The sequence below is a fragment of the Phocoena sinus genome, chromosome 21 (assembly GCF_008692025.1).
Source record: "Phocoena sinus isolate mPhoSin1 chromosome 21, mPhoSin1.pri, whole genome shotgun sequence".
Lineage (NCBI taxonomy): Eukaryota > Metazoa > Chordata > Mammalia > Artiodactyla > Phocoenidae > Phocoena > Phocoena sinus.
Genome location: NC_045783.1, coordinates 25,693,617 through 25,709,454, shown reverse-complemented (window position 1 = coordinate 25,709,454; position 15,838 = coordinate 25,693,617). Strand labels below are relative to the sequence as shown.

At 38.2% G+C, this 15,838-nt stretch overlaps 1 protein-coding gene across 9 annotated transcripts in view; it reads right to left on the bottom strand.

The window, feature by feature from the left end:
- NRG1 (neuregulin 1) overlaps positions 1-15,838 on the bottom strand; it is a 1,032,964-nt gene that overhangs the window by 139,221 nt on the left and 877,905 nt on the right. For 8 of the 9 annotated variants that reach the window (XM_032618343.1, XM_032618349.1, XM_032618347.1 and 5 more), the window contains exons 4-5: positions 13,022-13,072; positions 10,436-10,486 (exon numbers count right to left, since the gene is read on the bottom strand). The exons of the other annotated variant lie outside the window; for it this stretch is intronic. In XM_032618343.1, the coding sequence (XP_032474234.1) occupies positions 10,436-10,486; positions 13,022-13,072 (102 nt within the window). The remainder of the gene's footprint in view (positions 1-10,435; positions 10,487-13,021; positions 13,073-15,838) is intronic. 9 annotated transcript variants of the gene reach the window in all.

Here is a 15,838-nt window from a genome sequence, read left to right as displayed (position 1 = left end):
CAAAATTTCATAATTTTAATTGATTAATTTACTATTTTAATTTACTATATTTATCACTCAATTATAATATAACTAGACATACATTTTCAAGTTTACCACTTCTCCCACCTTTGGGCCAATTAAATGGCCTTTAGAAAATAAAAATTAAAAAACAGATTTTACCTAACAAAAATAAAATTCTTCAAGAAGTTGCAACCTTTCCATATAAATTTCCAGGTCACCTAATAAAAAATATCTCCTCGGATATATAAACATATCTTGTAAGTCCATCTATGTATCATGGAAAAGTTTCTGATAATCAACAGTAATTCAATTTATCACACTGTGGTAACACGCCTCTAAAATATCCAGTTAAGTTTCTAAATTCTTTAAAAATTCCCCAAACTACTTTCAAAACCCTACATAGTATCATCTAATTTCTGATGTCTCTTAATCTTAGTCTTCTACTTTTAATGGTAAATTATAGATTCTCATCATTTTTTAAAATGGGATAAATGTCACGATTCTGATTTCTTGGTAAAACGACCAAGCTTTAACTATAAGGCAGAAACAACAATTGGCTACTTTAAAGAAAAGACAACAGTAAAACCAATCATTACCCAAATAATGTTTTATTTTAAATCACATACCACAGAATGGATAAACATACTCTACCTTAAGCAGTATTATTTTAAAAATAACTTGATTTAAAAGTCTGACCCCCAAATTCTACTTTACGTTATGATTATGTGTCGTCACACACAAAGAGCATAATGAACCACAATTAACCTTTTCAACTTTACTGCAAACTCCTTCAGCCCAAGGACTATCCTCTTTTCACCTCCCCCAACCATCTCCCCCTCCAAGAAATACACATCACAATTCCTAGCATTATGCTGGAACACAGTAGGACCTGGGTTATTAACTATTTGTTTGTTTTAATTAAAGAGAGGTAAGTCCTCAGTGATCTAAGAATCAAATAGCAGAAACAGGGCCACCAAATTTTCATCCTAAATTTACCACTCAGTTGCTGTTTGACATTAGTTGACACTTGGCCTATCCCTATGTGTATTTGACTATTCTTACAATTGAAATGGAGAGATTAATAGCCCAAAATTCCATTTAAAAATTAAAAGAAAGACTGATAAAATATTCTATCGTTGCAAATAAAAGTTCCTGCAAAAAAAAAAAAAAGTTCCTGCAATAACAAAGCCAGTCTGTCTCCCTCTTTCTTTCTTTCTTTCTTTCTCTCTCTCTTTCTCCCTCTTTTCTTGCTTGATATTCACTGAAGAAGAGGCTCTGGAATACCTGAGCAAAAAACACCATGATAGCTCATATGTGATGAACTAACCCAACGTAAACACCCAGTCTCCTAAATAAGAGATAGTCAGGACCTTGAATGAAGATGAGCACAGCTTTAGGCTACAAAATCATTGGTTTTTAAGATTTTGTTGACCTCTGATAGATGGAGAGACAAAATGGAAAGTGCCATTCCAGCATTTCTTTGATGATTAGTTGACCTATGTCTAGAGGAGTTAATAATAAGAACAGGACAGAGAATAGTGAGAGATGCTCACAGATGAACTATTGGAGACATTATTTCCTCTAGGTTTTAGTGGTGACATCTATGAGGTTGATACAGCCTCAATCAGTGTAAGTTCACACTTTTCACAAGACCTGCTGAGTTTTCTATGCAATATTAAATGGAATGGACTAAGCATGCTTCTTTCCCTTTTCTTACTGGAAAAAAAAAAAAAACACCAAAAACCCTAATCAACATTCAACTGCTTTGATGAAAGAAACTAGTAATTTTTCAAAATCTACTTAATCATGGATTAAAAAAAAAAGTCTGGATCAAGTACTTTTTAAAAAAATTAATTTACTTTATTTATTTATTTTTGGCTGCATTAGGTCTTTGTTGCTGTGCACGGGCTTTCTCTAGTTGCGGTGAGCGGGGGCTAGTCTTCATTGCGGTGCACGGGGTTCTCACTGTGGTGGCTTCTCTTGTTGCGGAGCACAGGCTCTAGGCACGCGGGCTTCAGCAGTTGTGGCACACGGGCTCAGTAGTTGTGTCTCGCGGGCTCTAGAGCACAGGCTCAGTAGTTGTGGTGCATGGGCTTAGTTGCTCCAAGGCATGTGGGATCTTCCCATACCGGGGCACGAACCCGTGTCCCTTGCATCGGCAGGCGGACTCTCAACCACTGCGCCACCAGGGAAGCCTTGTTTCCTGATTCTTTTAAAGCTGTCTGTGCATCAGCTCTAGAGGGCTGTGTTGGTTTTGCCTGTCTGGCCCTTTCCCCGTTTAGGTGCAGAACCTTCCTCTCTGTAATGAACCCACACCATGCAGTTCCCATGGGGCTGAGCCTAGCTGCCTCACTGACCCACACACACATAGCGGTGGAGATCTGTCCCAGTCCCCGCCCAGCTGGAGTCATTACTCTCCCTGGATACAAAATTATTTTAGGGGTAAGCATATGATGCAAGCAGAGCCAATCAGATTGTTTCTAAAAATCTGCTGTTTGGATAAGAAGTAGACTTTCTCTTCTTTTTAGATTATGAGCCCCAAGGGGATAAAGGCTAAGATACCAGCAGCTATCCCCCTATCAGACAGAGGGAACCCACTAAGAACAAAGCTAGCATTTGTAGAGAAGCAAAGCATACAGACTAAGAAATCATCGTATTATATCATGTGAGCTTCTGGATCAAACTGGGCCAGTTTTATAAGCCTATATACTCCCTTTATATTTAATCTCTTTGGAGTTGAATTTCTATCACCTGCAGTTGAGAAACTCCTAATTGAATCACCATCCATATTTCTTATTTTACTGATTTACCATGTTGTTCCTCTACCTTATTCCTTCCTTTTGAGGGGCAAGGGGGGCCTGTTTCCTATAGCATCCAGGGTCTTTTAATAATAGATGGGCCTCTATTCCCATCTCCCTATTCCTCAGATCCCTAGATAACTTGAAAAAAAATGAAGAATGAAGAAATCCACCAAGTTCATCATTTATTTTGGTAAGTAAATTTATCAAAATCCTGCTGGCTCTGTTTTCCTAGATGCTTTCTTTGTATATGTCTCTCTGTCTCTAATCTCTTCAACATTTAAAACATTTTTACATTTTGTATATATAATCCACCTCACTGCTCTATTCCTAATGATTAAAAACACTTACTGTAGTTTTAATACTTCTCTAAAAACAAGAAAAATAAAGACTTCCCTCTTGCAGCTGATATACAAAAAGATGGAAGATTTTTTTAATGTTAAATGGAATATTCCAGTAAAAAGCCCCCAAAAGAATAAAATACAGAGAAATAATTGCTCTAGGGCTGATAATTTTCTACTACTGAGTTCAGCTATCATACAAATAATATCTAGGATTTACAGTATTATGTGATAGGTTAAATAGTAATCAGCCTGGAATAAGGTCATGCCTCTACCCCAAACTACCTCTATCAACTACCACTGAGGAAGATTTCCCTGTTTGTTGAAGATCTGATGCCTATTAGCACAATGGCTCTAAGATGATTCCCACCTCTGTAAATAGCATGTTTTGAAATAGATAAATCTCAAACTAACAAAGCCAAAGAGCAAGTCACTGAAATGATTCTAGACCGTTTTCTCCTCCTTTTATAGTATTAAACCTTTGAATTTTTTTTTTTTTTTTTTTTTTTTTGCGGTACGCAGGCCTCTCACTGCTGTGGCCTCTCCCGTTGCGGAGCACAGGCTCCGGACGCGCAGGCTCAGCGGCCATGGCTCACGGGCCCAGCTGCTCCACGGCATGTGGGATCCTCCCAGGCCGGGGCGCGAAGCTGCGCCCCCTGCATCGGCAGGAGGACTCTCAACCACTCTGCCACCAGGGAAGCCCAAACCTTTGCATTTTGTTGCTATTAACTAAGGGTTCTCCTGTCCATTTCATTACACCTTGTAGACTGTGGAGAATATTTCACTTAAAAGCTGTCTTTTTTTTTTTTCTTTTTTTAAGAAGCCCTCTTCTTTCTTTCTTTCTTTCTTTCTTTTTTTTAAGAAGCTCAAGCTGCACGGATGGACCTAGAGATTGTCATACTGAGTGAAGTAAGTCAGGAAGAGAAAGACAAACATCATATGATATTGCTTATATGTGGAATCTAAAAAAACGGTACAAATGAACTCATCTACAAAACGGAAATAGAGTTACAGATGTAGAAAATAAACTTACGGTTACCAAGGGGTAAGCGGGGGGAGGGATAAATTGGAAGATTGGGATTGACATATACACACTACTATATATAAAACAGACAACAAATAAGGACCTACTGTATAGCACTCAATACTCTGTAATGGCCTGTATGGGAAAAGAATCTAAAAAAGAGTGGATATATGTATAACAGATTCACTTTGCTGTACACCTGAAACTAACATGACATTGTAAATCAACTATACCCCAATAAAAATTTTAAACCACTAAAAAAAAAAAAAAAAAAGGAAGCTCAAGGTAGTTGCATGGATCCTGTAAGACTTTGTAATTAAAAAAAATACGATTGAAATCAGAAGATTCAGGCTTAAACTTCTGTTCTACCACCTATGTATGTTGTTTTTGAATTTGGACATGTCAGAAATTTCTGAGTCTCACATCCCTCACCTGACAAATGGGATGAAATCTAGGTCACAGAATTACTGTGTGAATAAATGACTCAATATATGAAAATATACCCTGTAAAATACACAGTAGGCTACAAATATCAGTTACTTATATATACATAGCACACACACATATTTGTCTGGGTCAAGAGAATAATTTTGGAAAAGGTTAATTTCAACTGGATACAAAAGGTTAAGGATGATTTAGTTATAAGCTTGATCAAAGGTTTTCTCTTATCAAGTAGTGGAATGCAATGATAGACACTGAATGCCTTTAGAAAGGCAGAACTGAAGAATTACATTACAGTTGCAGGGAGTACTGTAAAGGAAAATGTAAGACGCATTCACATAAAAAATGAATGAACTAAGCATGAAGGTGATATGAATGACTGTGACATACAAGCCCCTACTCCTGCTTCAAGTCAGTGTATTGTCCTAAAAATCTGTAACTAACTCTCTAGGCAATCAGAAAACGGAAGTAAGACCAGTTGGGCAATCTCCACTTAAAATTTTTCTTTTATTGCTATAGGATGCATGGCAATTTGTTTGTCATTCTCCACAAGAGACAGAGCCACCACACCCTTGAAAAGACCGTGTTTATAGAAACCTGGAAACACAATTTGCATTCAATTAGAAGTAGCTGTCTAACGGTGACAGGACAGAGTTCATATTTTGCCACCAATAAAGATCTGAAATAGGAATGCCATTTTTCCAGCTGAAAGTCATTTAGGAAAGGTCTGGGCAGTACTGTCTACATTTAGAGTAGGTCAGTCAGTTACAGCTGAGGATGGAAGTAAGAACAGTAACTCTGAACTTCACCAGTGGATCAGCAGGCCTGGTCCAATCTAATCAATACATAGCACAGCACTATTCCCAAGGGAACATGCTGTATCTGATTATAACAAATGTCTCTGCAGACAAAAGACATTTTTTTCCTTCAGCTAGCTCTTTTAGTTGCCAAATTAAAGATTCAATTGTTCATTTCAATCAGAAATTTCAAAGAGGACTTCTTGGATAAGTTCCTTTCAAATGCAGTCTTAGCTGAGACTATATAATATTTTGGAAAAGACAGTGATTTCTTGGCATACAACTTTCAGCACCACCATTTAGACTGAAAATCATCAACTCCTTTCCTCCAACAATACGGATATTTTCTTATGTTGTTCAAATAAAATGGTAGGACTCCCTTGATTTCCATTTTCTTCAAAGACGCACACATTTTTCAGTTACTGGCTCTCTTCTGTCTATAGAGGAGACCATCTAAAGCAAGGCTGTGCTAAATGATTCACATTCATTTTCTCATATTAGGCTTCTCAATATAGTTTGAGATAAACAAGGTTATACAGACAGAAACTGAGTCTTAAGGACATTAAATAAATTGCCTAAGAACACACAGTAATTAACAGCACTAGTATTTAGACTTAAGGACATGAGTCCATCTGACGTCTGTGTTCTTTTCATTCCCCCTCACCACCTGTCACGCTTTGATGGGTAACATAAAGATTATATGGGCTCAGCTGGTTCAAAGCAATGCATTGACCTTAATCTGCCACACATACACCCAATCCACTTTGTATCAGAGACTACTTTTCCACCCATTCACAGAATCTCATTCCTTTTCACATTAAAGGCTTTTTTTGTTTTGAGGCAACAAAACCTCATGCTTTACGGCAGGCTAGCGTACTGCCTGGGTTTGAATCCTGCTTGTGGGACTTTAGACAAAATACATCAGTTTCATCATTTGAAAAATGGAAGACGGTTTTATGGGAACCATGACTCAGCATCCATGGAAATCACCTTGTGCAGTGCCTGGCACAAAGTGAGCCTTCAATAAAGATTTGCTATTACTACTGTTATTATTTGAAACATATATTTCAATTATTTAAGACTGTTTTCCAGAAACTTCTCTTTATTTTCTTTCCTATTACTATTCATTAGACTTCCCATTTTTGTTTCTCTCATTTTTATATTAAATTGGAATGGATGGGGCTTAATTCAGTAAAGTGGTTGGTAAAACAATTGTATTTTTTACAGCATTTGACAAAATTGTCTGCAAAATGGGGTCACCGGCAGCTGGCAATTCAGACAGAAATCATTATGGCTTGTTTATTCTAAACAATCCGTTTACTTTTTTGCTGATACTGTGTAAAGGAGGAACAAGACAGTCCTACTAACTGTTTTATAAATTTCAAGTTCTTTTCTACAACCTGTCACGTGTAATAGGACACTCATTGAGCAAATTATTTATATGTTTTAAGTCACAGACGCCTCATTTACAAAAGAGTAAAATAAAATAAAGGAAAATAATGCTAATCTTTACCAGGAGATTATTATAAGAAACCTTTTAAAAATTTATAAATTAACAACCCTAAAAAGAGTGAAAGTATAATGCAAATTCCCAAATTCAAAAAGGAAGTAGTTAAAATTTGCCTTACAAAAGGAAGGATTAGTAACTTTGCTATTTCACCCATATTTATAAAATGCTACGAAAAATAAATAGAAAGAGGGCAAAAATGATACAGCGTTTGCAGAGGAAACATAAATCTCTTAAAATCTCCAGTCAAGAATGATTTCTGAATCGTTACAGTGACTTTAAAAATATTATTTAAAAAATTTTAGATTAGAAAAGTATTTTTCAAAATTTCTGACTAGCATTTCATGACATGGGAAAAACACTTATGGTTCATTAAATAGATAGAAGGCGGAGAAGTAAAAAGCCAGAAGGAAGAATACCGATTCGAAGAAAATATACTAAAATACTAGCAATAGTATTTTGGATAGGTAGGTAGGCAATTTTAATTTTCTTCTTTTCGTTTTTTTTTTCTACTCCAATATGAGTTACAGAGGAGAAAAGGAGAACTTGAAGGGCTGCAGTGATCAGGGAAGGATACACAGAAGACACCTGGCATACCAGACAGGGTTCTGAGCAGGGCCACGAACATGAACTACCACTGATAAACCCTCCCAAGATTTACCCAGAGGTGAGATGTTCTCAGAACCAGCACTGACAGTTAAGGGGACGTTTCCCTATAAAGGTGTGCACACTTGTACCGAAAGAACTGAAAAGTAATAAGGCTCCCTCACCCTTTTTTAACACCGACGCCCAAAGCACACCAAATCTTTCGAATACACAACAGGTTTGCTGAATCCATACTACTTTAGAAAGGGTTTTCAAAATTCACTTCACAAAAAACACCACTGTCAACAGTTCAAAGAATGGAGGCCACACACACGATTACGTTGTAATAGCACAGGTTGCTTTTCACATACGGGGATTTACACGTCTCCTTCCTGGCTGAAACACAGTGAAAAGAAACCTATTCAGGGCTGATTATTTCTGACCCATGTGAACTTATCCAAGGCCTTTGACTCTTTTATATAGTTTGAATTTTTAAGTCCAGTTTATTGCGATTGCTGGTTCCTCAAGTTTCAGCTCCAGCCTTCACTAAGCCGTGTTTCCATCACAGCTCTACTCCAGTGCAGAATTCCCCTGAATGCAGCCTTTGGAGGAGCCGAGCACCTCATGCTGCTCTCCCTGTTCTCACCAAGACTAGACTTAGGATCCTGCCACGATTGGTTTATATTTCCAAAGTACAGAGTATATTTTCACGAGATTAAAAAATGTATTCATACTAACACAACATTGCAGAGCAACTATACTCCAATAAAATTAATTTTAAAAAACTGGCCAAATCATAGAGTCTATTTAAATATCCTATTTCCATGGAAAACAGGGTAAATAAATAAACCAAAGCTTTATAAATGGAAGCAAATATTGTATTGTACCCTATACTATGAGTTGGTGGAGAAAAACATTTTTCAAGTCTCTTGTAGTAATAATATGTGAGTGAACTTATCAAAATGGATGACACGCACACTCCATGCATGAAGTATATCACTCTTTCAGGGACGTGATTAAATTTCATCTCCTGGATCACTGGGAAGGTGAGGGCATGAATCTCTCAGTGGTGTACAAGGGGATGATCACTTATTTCCTGAATTTTTCTTCCTCTTCCAGTTACGATTTGGCACAGGAATTATAGAAGTTGTGTCTCTTTTATTACATGTTTACTTACTTCTGGGACAAAACAAAGCTGTGCTCTTAAGTTATCACACATAGAATTCAACCGTAGAGAAAAAATAAAAAGTATTCATTAATCAGTTCAGCAGTATTTACTGAGAGCCCACCATGAGTGGGGAGTGATGTATGGTACACTGAAATATTTTAACATAAAGGTACACAAAGCCTTCGTTCTTACTTTTAAATCTTTACCAAATACAAGGAACGAATTCTGCTGAGAGTTAGAGATCAGAGTCAGATTTCAAAATTATTTCTCTCTCAACAGTAGTATTGCAGTGAATGGAAATGTAAACTGAGAGATTCATTTCAGTTCCCTAAGTATTTCTTCCATTCCCAAACTACTCGGATATGTTTAAGGATCGCCTCCATTGCCCCATTAATGATAGCATGAAGGGTTCCAATTACAAGAGTTTCAATAACTTTCTTCAATGAATCATGCAGGGGAGAAATTATTCCCAGACAAAAGGCCAGAAAGAAAAACCTAGTATTTGCTTTTATATAATAAACACTCAAAAATAGAAAACAAAGATCATGATTCCTCAATGCTGGTTAGCTAAAATCTACATAATTATACTAATCTTTTTGTAAGTAGAATTAAATAGCAAATATTCAAACTCCCCAGAAGGGATTATCATTTTGGAGTATGTAATGAGTGTCCTTAGGGGAAGCCGATCTACTCCTAGCATTTCATTTCCTGTTGATCTTACTAGATTGTTGCCATCAGTGCAGTTAAACGATGCTTCATCTAGCTAAAGTATAGCCAAAACATCATCCTTCATGCAATAAAAAATATGTGTACCTTGTTTCGTTACAGCCTGGGTACCACCAACCCAAAGAGAATGGTTTTAGAACCAAACTGGATATTTAAACAGACTGGGAAAACTACTGAAGTTGCCAAAAGTAAATACTTTCTTTTCAAGTATTTTCTACCATGCTGATAACCAAAGGAAATTGTTCATTAAACACACTCTCCAGGAGAAAGACTGGAGTTATAAGTTTTATTTTCAAGGCCTGATAAATGCCCCTGTTGCATATCAAAATTTAATTCTACGCTATTCACAATTTATCAGTATCAAAACTATTTTTACTAGTCCTTGCTAACTTCTTAAGTTCCCCTGACACGGCACAAAGCACCAATCAATCTAAACAGTTGTAGACCTCCATAAACACAAAGCACATTTCACATTAAACACAGGAAAACGAATCTGAGATCTTGCCTAGGGACTTGCTTTCAAACATTTTCATAATTAGTCACTTGCTATAGAATTTGAATTGAGGGCATCTATGTATAGTTTCCTTACTCCATCACAGCAGACTTTATATGAGAACTGAGGTGCTTTGGAATAGAGGCCCCAAACAGCTGAGTATCATGCCTTAGGCAGTTGCTGAAGGCATCAAGACACACTTAAAAAAGAAAAGCAAAGAAACAACCCACAATGTTCTCGATTGCTCACCCAGAACTAGGCCTCAGAGGCTACGTGGCTATTTTCCAATATTTGAAGACATTACATTATCCTAAAACTACTACATATGTGGTATCTTTTAATATCCACATGTATCTCAGGGGGAGGGGATATCTGGTCGACCCCAACCACAGCAGGAGGTCATTTCTATTCCAAACAGCAAATACCATCCTGTTCCCAAACTTGATACCCCATCCCTCAATAAGGGCAGGGGCGAGACACGAACATAATCTTGGGACGCAGATAATTGTCTTGGGTTAAAAACTAGTGAACAGAATATATAAATATACTTACATGAAGAAGTATTTGCTCCTTCTGTTGACACTGATATTCTAATGGGAGACTCTATAAAACATAAAAGTGGAATGAAGCTTTATTGAGTCATGCCACTTGGATTCTTAAATTAGAAATTCTGCCAGCCTTGGGTATCATCTAGAAAAAGAGGCCTAGAAGATGGTGCAACAGAAAAGCTGAAAGCATCTCAAAGTCAAAGGGAGATATATGCAATATTCAAAGACCACAAAGGAATGTTTCTGTAGGCCAGACCCAAAGGCTTTAGAAAGAGATGCAAAAGGGGCTGGTCCATCTGCAAAGATACCCGCAACACACCAAGTGCTGCTCCAATTTCCTAAAACCACTACTCTGAACGGATCCACACTCCAGGTGAGACAGATAATTCCTTCTCTTAGGTCGGTCTTGATTTTAAGAAACATGAAACCAAAGAGAACAATCCTCATTTTCAGAGAGAGAATGAAAGGCAACTTTCATGCTTAGAGGGGGAAAAAAAAGAAGAAGAAGAATGACAATATTTTCAGGCGGACCGCTCTGCATAAACATCTTGGCCAAATGTGGTGCTGACTAAAGTCCATGCAAGTCCACTAGAGCAATTACTTCGGGATTGAATAAAACGTGCTAAGTAAATACATAATACAATCATGGGGGAGGTACAGTAGCATGACTCTCTTAGGTAGCAAGGATAAAGGAAGGAAAGCCAGTACTTAAGTAAAGCAGAGCATAAAACATACCTCATGCAGAAAAAAAGCATGGGACCTAAGGGTTTTTATGAGTAAGAAATAAGAACAACTCAGTATCAAACAAGGATTCTTCGCAACAAGAAATTCAGCAACCAGAAAGTTATAAAGATTCAAGTCATATCAGAAAGTACTAGTTACAGTCACTCCAAATTCCCAAGGCAAGCACCCCATGAATTTAAAAGCTCAGGTCTGTAACAGCATCTACTGGGGTTGGATAATGAAGTCCTTACATTAAAGAAATGCCAGAGTGAAAGGTGAGGAAATTCAGAAACTCTACAAATTATTTCTTTTTCTCTCCCTTCTCTCTCTTTTTTTTCTCTTTCTATTACTCAGAAAAGTAAGATTCTCTTACACTCCAGGATCATTCCACCTTACAACACATATACTTACATCTCAGTAATGACAAATTAATATGCCCTCAATACGGCCAAAGAGGTCTAGGACATAGAGAAAGTTAGCTTTTATGATTTTGTACAATGGCTTTGAAGGGAAGAGGCCAAACTGGGGAAGGTAAGCTAGAAAATGGCTGTGTTAGATCACATGGCCTCCAAGAGCTTCAACAAGGTAGAGGCCATAATGGAAAAAAAAAAAAAAAAATCAATGAAGCCAAAGCATTAACTATGGGGTAATGAAAAGAATACTGAGCTTGAAGTATCTGCTCTCCCACTTGCTGAGATACATGACTCAACATTTCTACTGCTTCAGTTTTCTGATCTGTAAAATGAAGAAAAATACTGCCTTGTTTCACAAATCTGTGTGATTATCAAATGAGATGTAAAAATCTTTGTAAACTGTGAAGTATCATGCGAAAAACAAGTTATCATCAAACCTCTGAAGTGAGTTCTGAATCTAGGTCTCCAAAAACTTGGTCCCAACTATATGTTTATTTTTAAATATTCTAAGGTTCTCTTAACTATGGAACTGCAGAGGTTAAGAAAAAGTAAGTAAAAAACTTAAATTCACAGTAGCTGAATTACATTCACAGCTAGTTGGAGAAATCACCGAATTAGGGTTATACATGTGTTTAGCAGAGTTGGGTTTTAAGTAGCGAATATATGCTCAGACCACAACTATCAGCAAATATTATAGGCAAGTGACAAACAAACAAAAACAAACCAAAAAAAGACCCCAAAACAAACAAAAAAGGCAACAGCATTTTAAAAAGTCAGGCCTATAACTGTGTTTTTTTTTTTTTTTTTTTTTTTTTTTTTGCGGTACGTGGGCCTCTCACTGTTGTGGCCTCTCCCATTGTGAAGCACAGGCTCCGGACGCGCAGGCTCAGCAGCCATGGCTCACAGGCCCAGCCGCTCCGCGGCATGTGGGATCTTCCCGGACCGGGGCACGAACCCGTGTCCCCTGCATCGGCAGGCGGACTCTCAACCACTGCGCCACCAGGGAAGCCCTATAACTGTGTTTTTGTTCAAGTTTAGTGACCCACAGCCAGTCATTAAGAGCCCAAAGGTCAGAGGTCAGACACTGATACATTATCCAGGAATAAACTCTGATGGATGAATGAGGGCAGAGACAGCTAAGAGAAGCACCTAGAAAGATATAAAAACTGAAGTTACAACCCAGACGTCTCCTTTCCTGGTCTAACGTCTCTAAGTTGTATCTCGGTTTCTTTTTCTCATGCCGGCCTCTTGGGTCCAAGTTCAGACACACAGCAAAAACCGGACTCTTTTAAGTAAAATCCGAAAAAGCAGACTGAGCTGGAGAAAAATACTGGAGCAGAAAACAAGAGCAGCTGAAATGTGGATGCAGAAGGGGTTCTGATTAGTAGGAGGAACAGCCAGCTATGATGCCTGTCGCTCTGGTTAGTAAAACTTGACGAGCTTATTTTCCTTACCTGAAGACACATACGCTGTCTCAGTTGAGGCTGGCATGCCAGTGATGATCTCTGCAAAAAAGAAAAGGTGATAGGACATTATGATGTACAGTCAGGAGGCTGGGAGCCAGTTCCACAGCCTTCCTTCAAATAAAAAAAATGTGTGTAAAGGAAGAAAGTACTGCAAGGGGACGATGAAAGCCCAGGCCTCATACATACAGAGAGTGAGAAACGCAAAAAAAAAAGACTATCGGGATAAGTAGTTCTTCTTTCTTGGGCAAAGAGCATGAGATGGGCTGTGACAGGATAATTAGGAAGAATTCCCTGCCCCTACTGGGGTCAGTGAAGAAGAATACATAGCAAAGGGCTCCTCTTCAGAAAGGAAGATGGAAACGGCAGAACCAAGAAAAATCAAAGCTGGAAGGTCAAAACTGTGGTCAAAATTTTAAAATATTAGATCTTTGGAGAACTATATTTCTGTCCAAACCAAAAGCAAGTCATGTTTCCAGTCGGGATTGATGAAAAACATCAAGTTCTGGTATCAAATGCTACATAAAATTGCCAGTGGTAATCAAGATGGGTGTCTCATCATTTCAGCTACTCGGAGCAGGGCACAGAGCACGTAGGCAGCTCCCAACGCAAGGAAATGCAGAATGAACCTGTACACTTCCGGATGCACTAGCATCCTGGGAATTGTGACGGTACTGTTCAAACTCTGACTTGTTTTCTTACTGCCTTTATGAGGGAATAAAGGATGAATACACTGTCTAATTCTGTATTCACCCAGTCCTTCCGAAAGGGCTTCAGTTGGTTAGAATCTAACGTTCTCAGTGAGGCATAGGTTTACTGGACGTAGAGATGCAATGGTGGATATTATTCAGCTTCCACTGTGTGTATAATTATTGTCAAATGATTTACTATTTATTAACTATTTATTATTACTATTTATTAACCATAGGTTTATTGGACGTAGAGATGCAATGGTGGATATTATTCAACTTCTACTGTGTGTATAATTATTGTCAAATGATTTACTATTTATTCACCAGGACAAAAAGAGAAGTTGAATCTGTTGTGATATATATATATTACGAAAGTTACTAGACCCTACTAAAATCCTAAGTATGTCATATGTTATCATTTTATGTTGGAATTAATAGTCTGTTAATCATGGAGCTGGAAATGTTCACGATCAGTATAATCATCTTTAAATATAGTTATGACCACTTAGGGCTTCCATGATAGAACTAGTCTAGTAGGTAAGATGAATTAATTTAAGTGGCAATGTTTCTTCAAGCTGAGAGGCTCTAGGGGTAAATGGTTTAGTGGAATTGGGGAAAAAAATGGCATGTGAGATTCAGCAGGATGTTTAAGAATAAGCATCAAGTTAAATATGAATGTATATAAACATCAGAAATATATCTTTAGTAGGACCAGTTTGTGTTTTTTCTCATGCAATTTAAATATGGATGGCCCTCTCTAATGAAGCATTAGGAAGACAAACCATTCAAGGTGCAAGATTATTATCAAGCCACCAGTCACCTACATCGGCTCTTACACCCACTAAAAATGGGATACAGTGAAAAGAATCAGCATGTGAGGGTGTACGATGTCCTTGGGACTTTCACAAGCAGCAGGCATTAAAGAAGGTATTCTGAGTAGGTGCTATGACGTATCTGTTTCTGAAGTGGCTACAACTAGCTTTCTTCTTATGGGCTGTAGAAAATAACGGTTTTTCTTCGGGGAAAAGTTAAACCGATAGCAACATTTCTATCAAAGATTCACAGCATTTGTCTTTCTCTGTGAGTAGCCAGAAGAAGATCCAAGTTTCCAAGCAACTACCCACATTGGGAGAGATGCTTTCTCATTCTGTTCACGGGACTCATCAATGACACAACAGCCAGACTGAAGTAAGAAGCTCAGGGTCATAAGAACTGGGCAAAAATCCCCATCCTGGTATGAGTATCAAGATTCTTTCCACATTTATTTATTTTCTTTTTTATCCGGTACGCGGGCCTCTCACTGTTGCGGCCTCTCCCGCTGTGCAGCACAGGCTCCAGATGCACAGGCTCAGCGGCCATGGCTCACGGGCCCAGCCGCTCCGCCGCATGTGGGATCTTCCCGGACCGGGGCACGAACCCGTGTCCCCTGCATCGGCAGGCGGACTCCCAACCACTGCGCCACCAGGGAAGCCCTCACATTTATTTTTGACAAACCAAGTAGTCCCCTGTGACCTTCCAAAAAATAAACAAAACAAAACAAAAACCCCAGAATCAGAGCTATTCTATCTTCAGCATAAAAGATCTCAATGGGAAGAAAGGTTAACCATAACATTTCCTTGTTTCATTGAATGATACATACATAAAAATACCAGAACAGGAGGTTAGTACAAAAATGTATCTACATGTAGACAACTTAAAATAACCTCCCTTTCTAAAATTAGAGTTTATCCTGGAGACCTCATAAATATCTTTAATGGTTATGGTTCAAATAAAAAACGTTTGAATTATCTTGGGGGTAATACAAGCTCAGAACTTGTATACTTCTATACTAAAAGAATTTTGCTGGGCTTCCCTGGTGGCGCAGTGGTTGAGAGTCCACCTGCCGATGCAGGGGACACGGGTTCGTGCCCTGGTCTGGGAAGATCCCACATGCCGCAGAGCGGCTGGGCCCGTGAGCCAGGGCTGCTGCTGAGCCTGTGTGTCTGGAGCCTGTGTTCCGCAACGGGAGAGGCCACAACAGTGAGAGGCCCGTGTACTGCAAAAAAAAAAAAAAAAAAAAAAAAAAAAGAATTTTGCTAATAAGAAAAGTTAATCTTTTTGATTAAAACCACTCAGC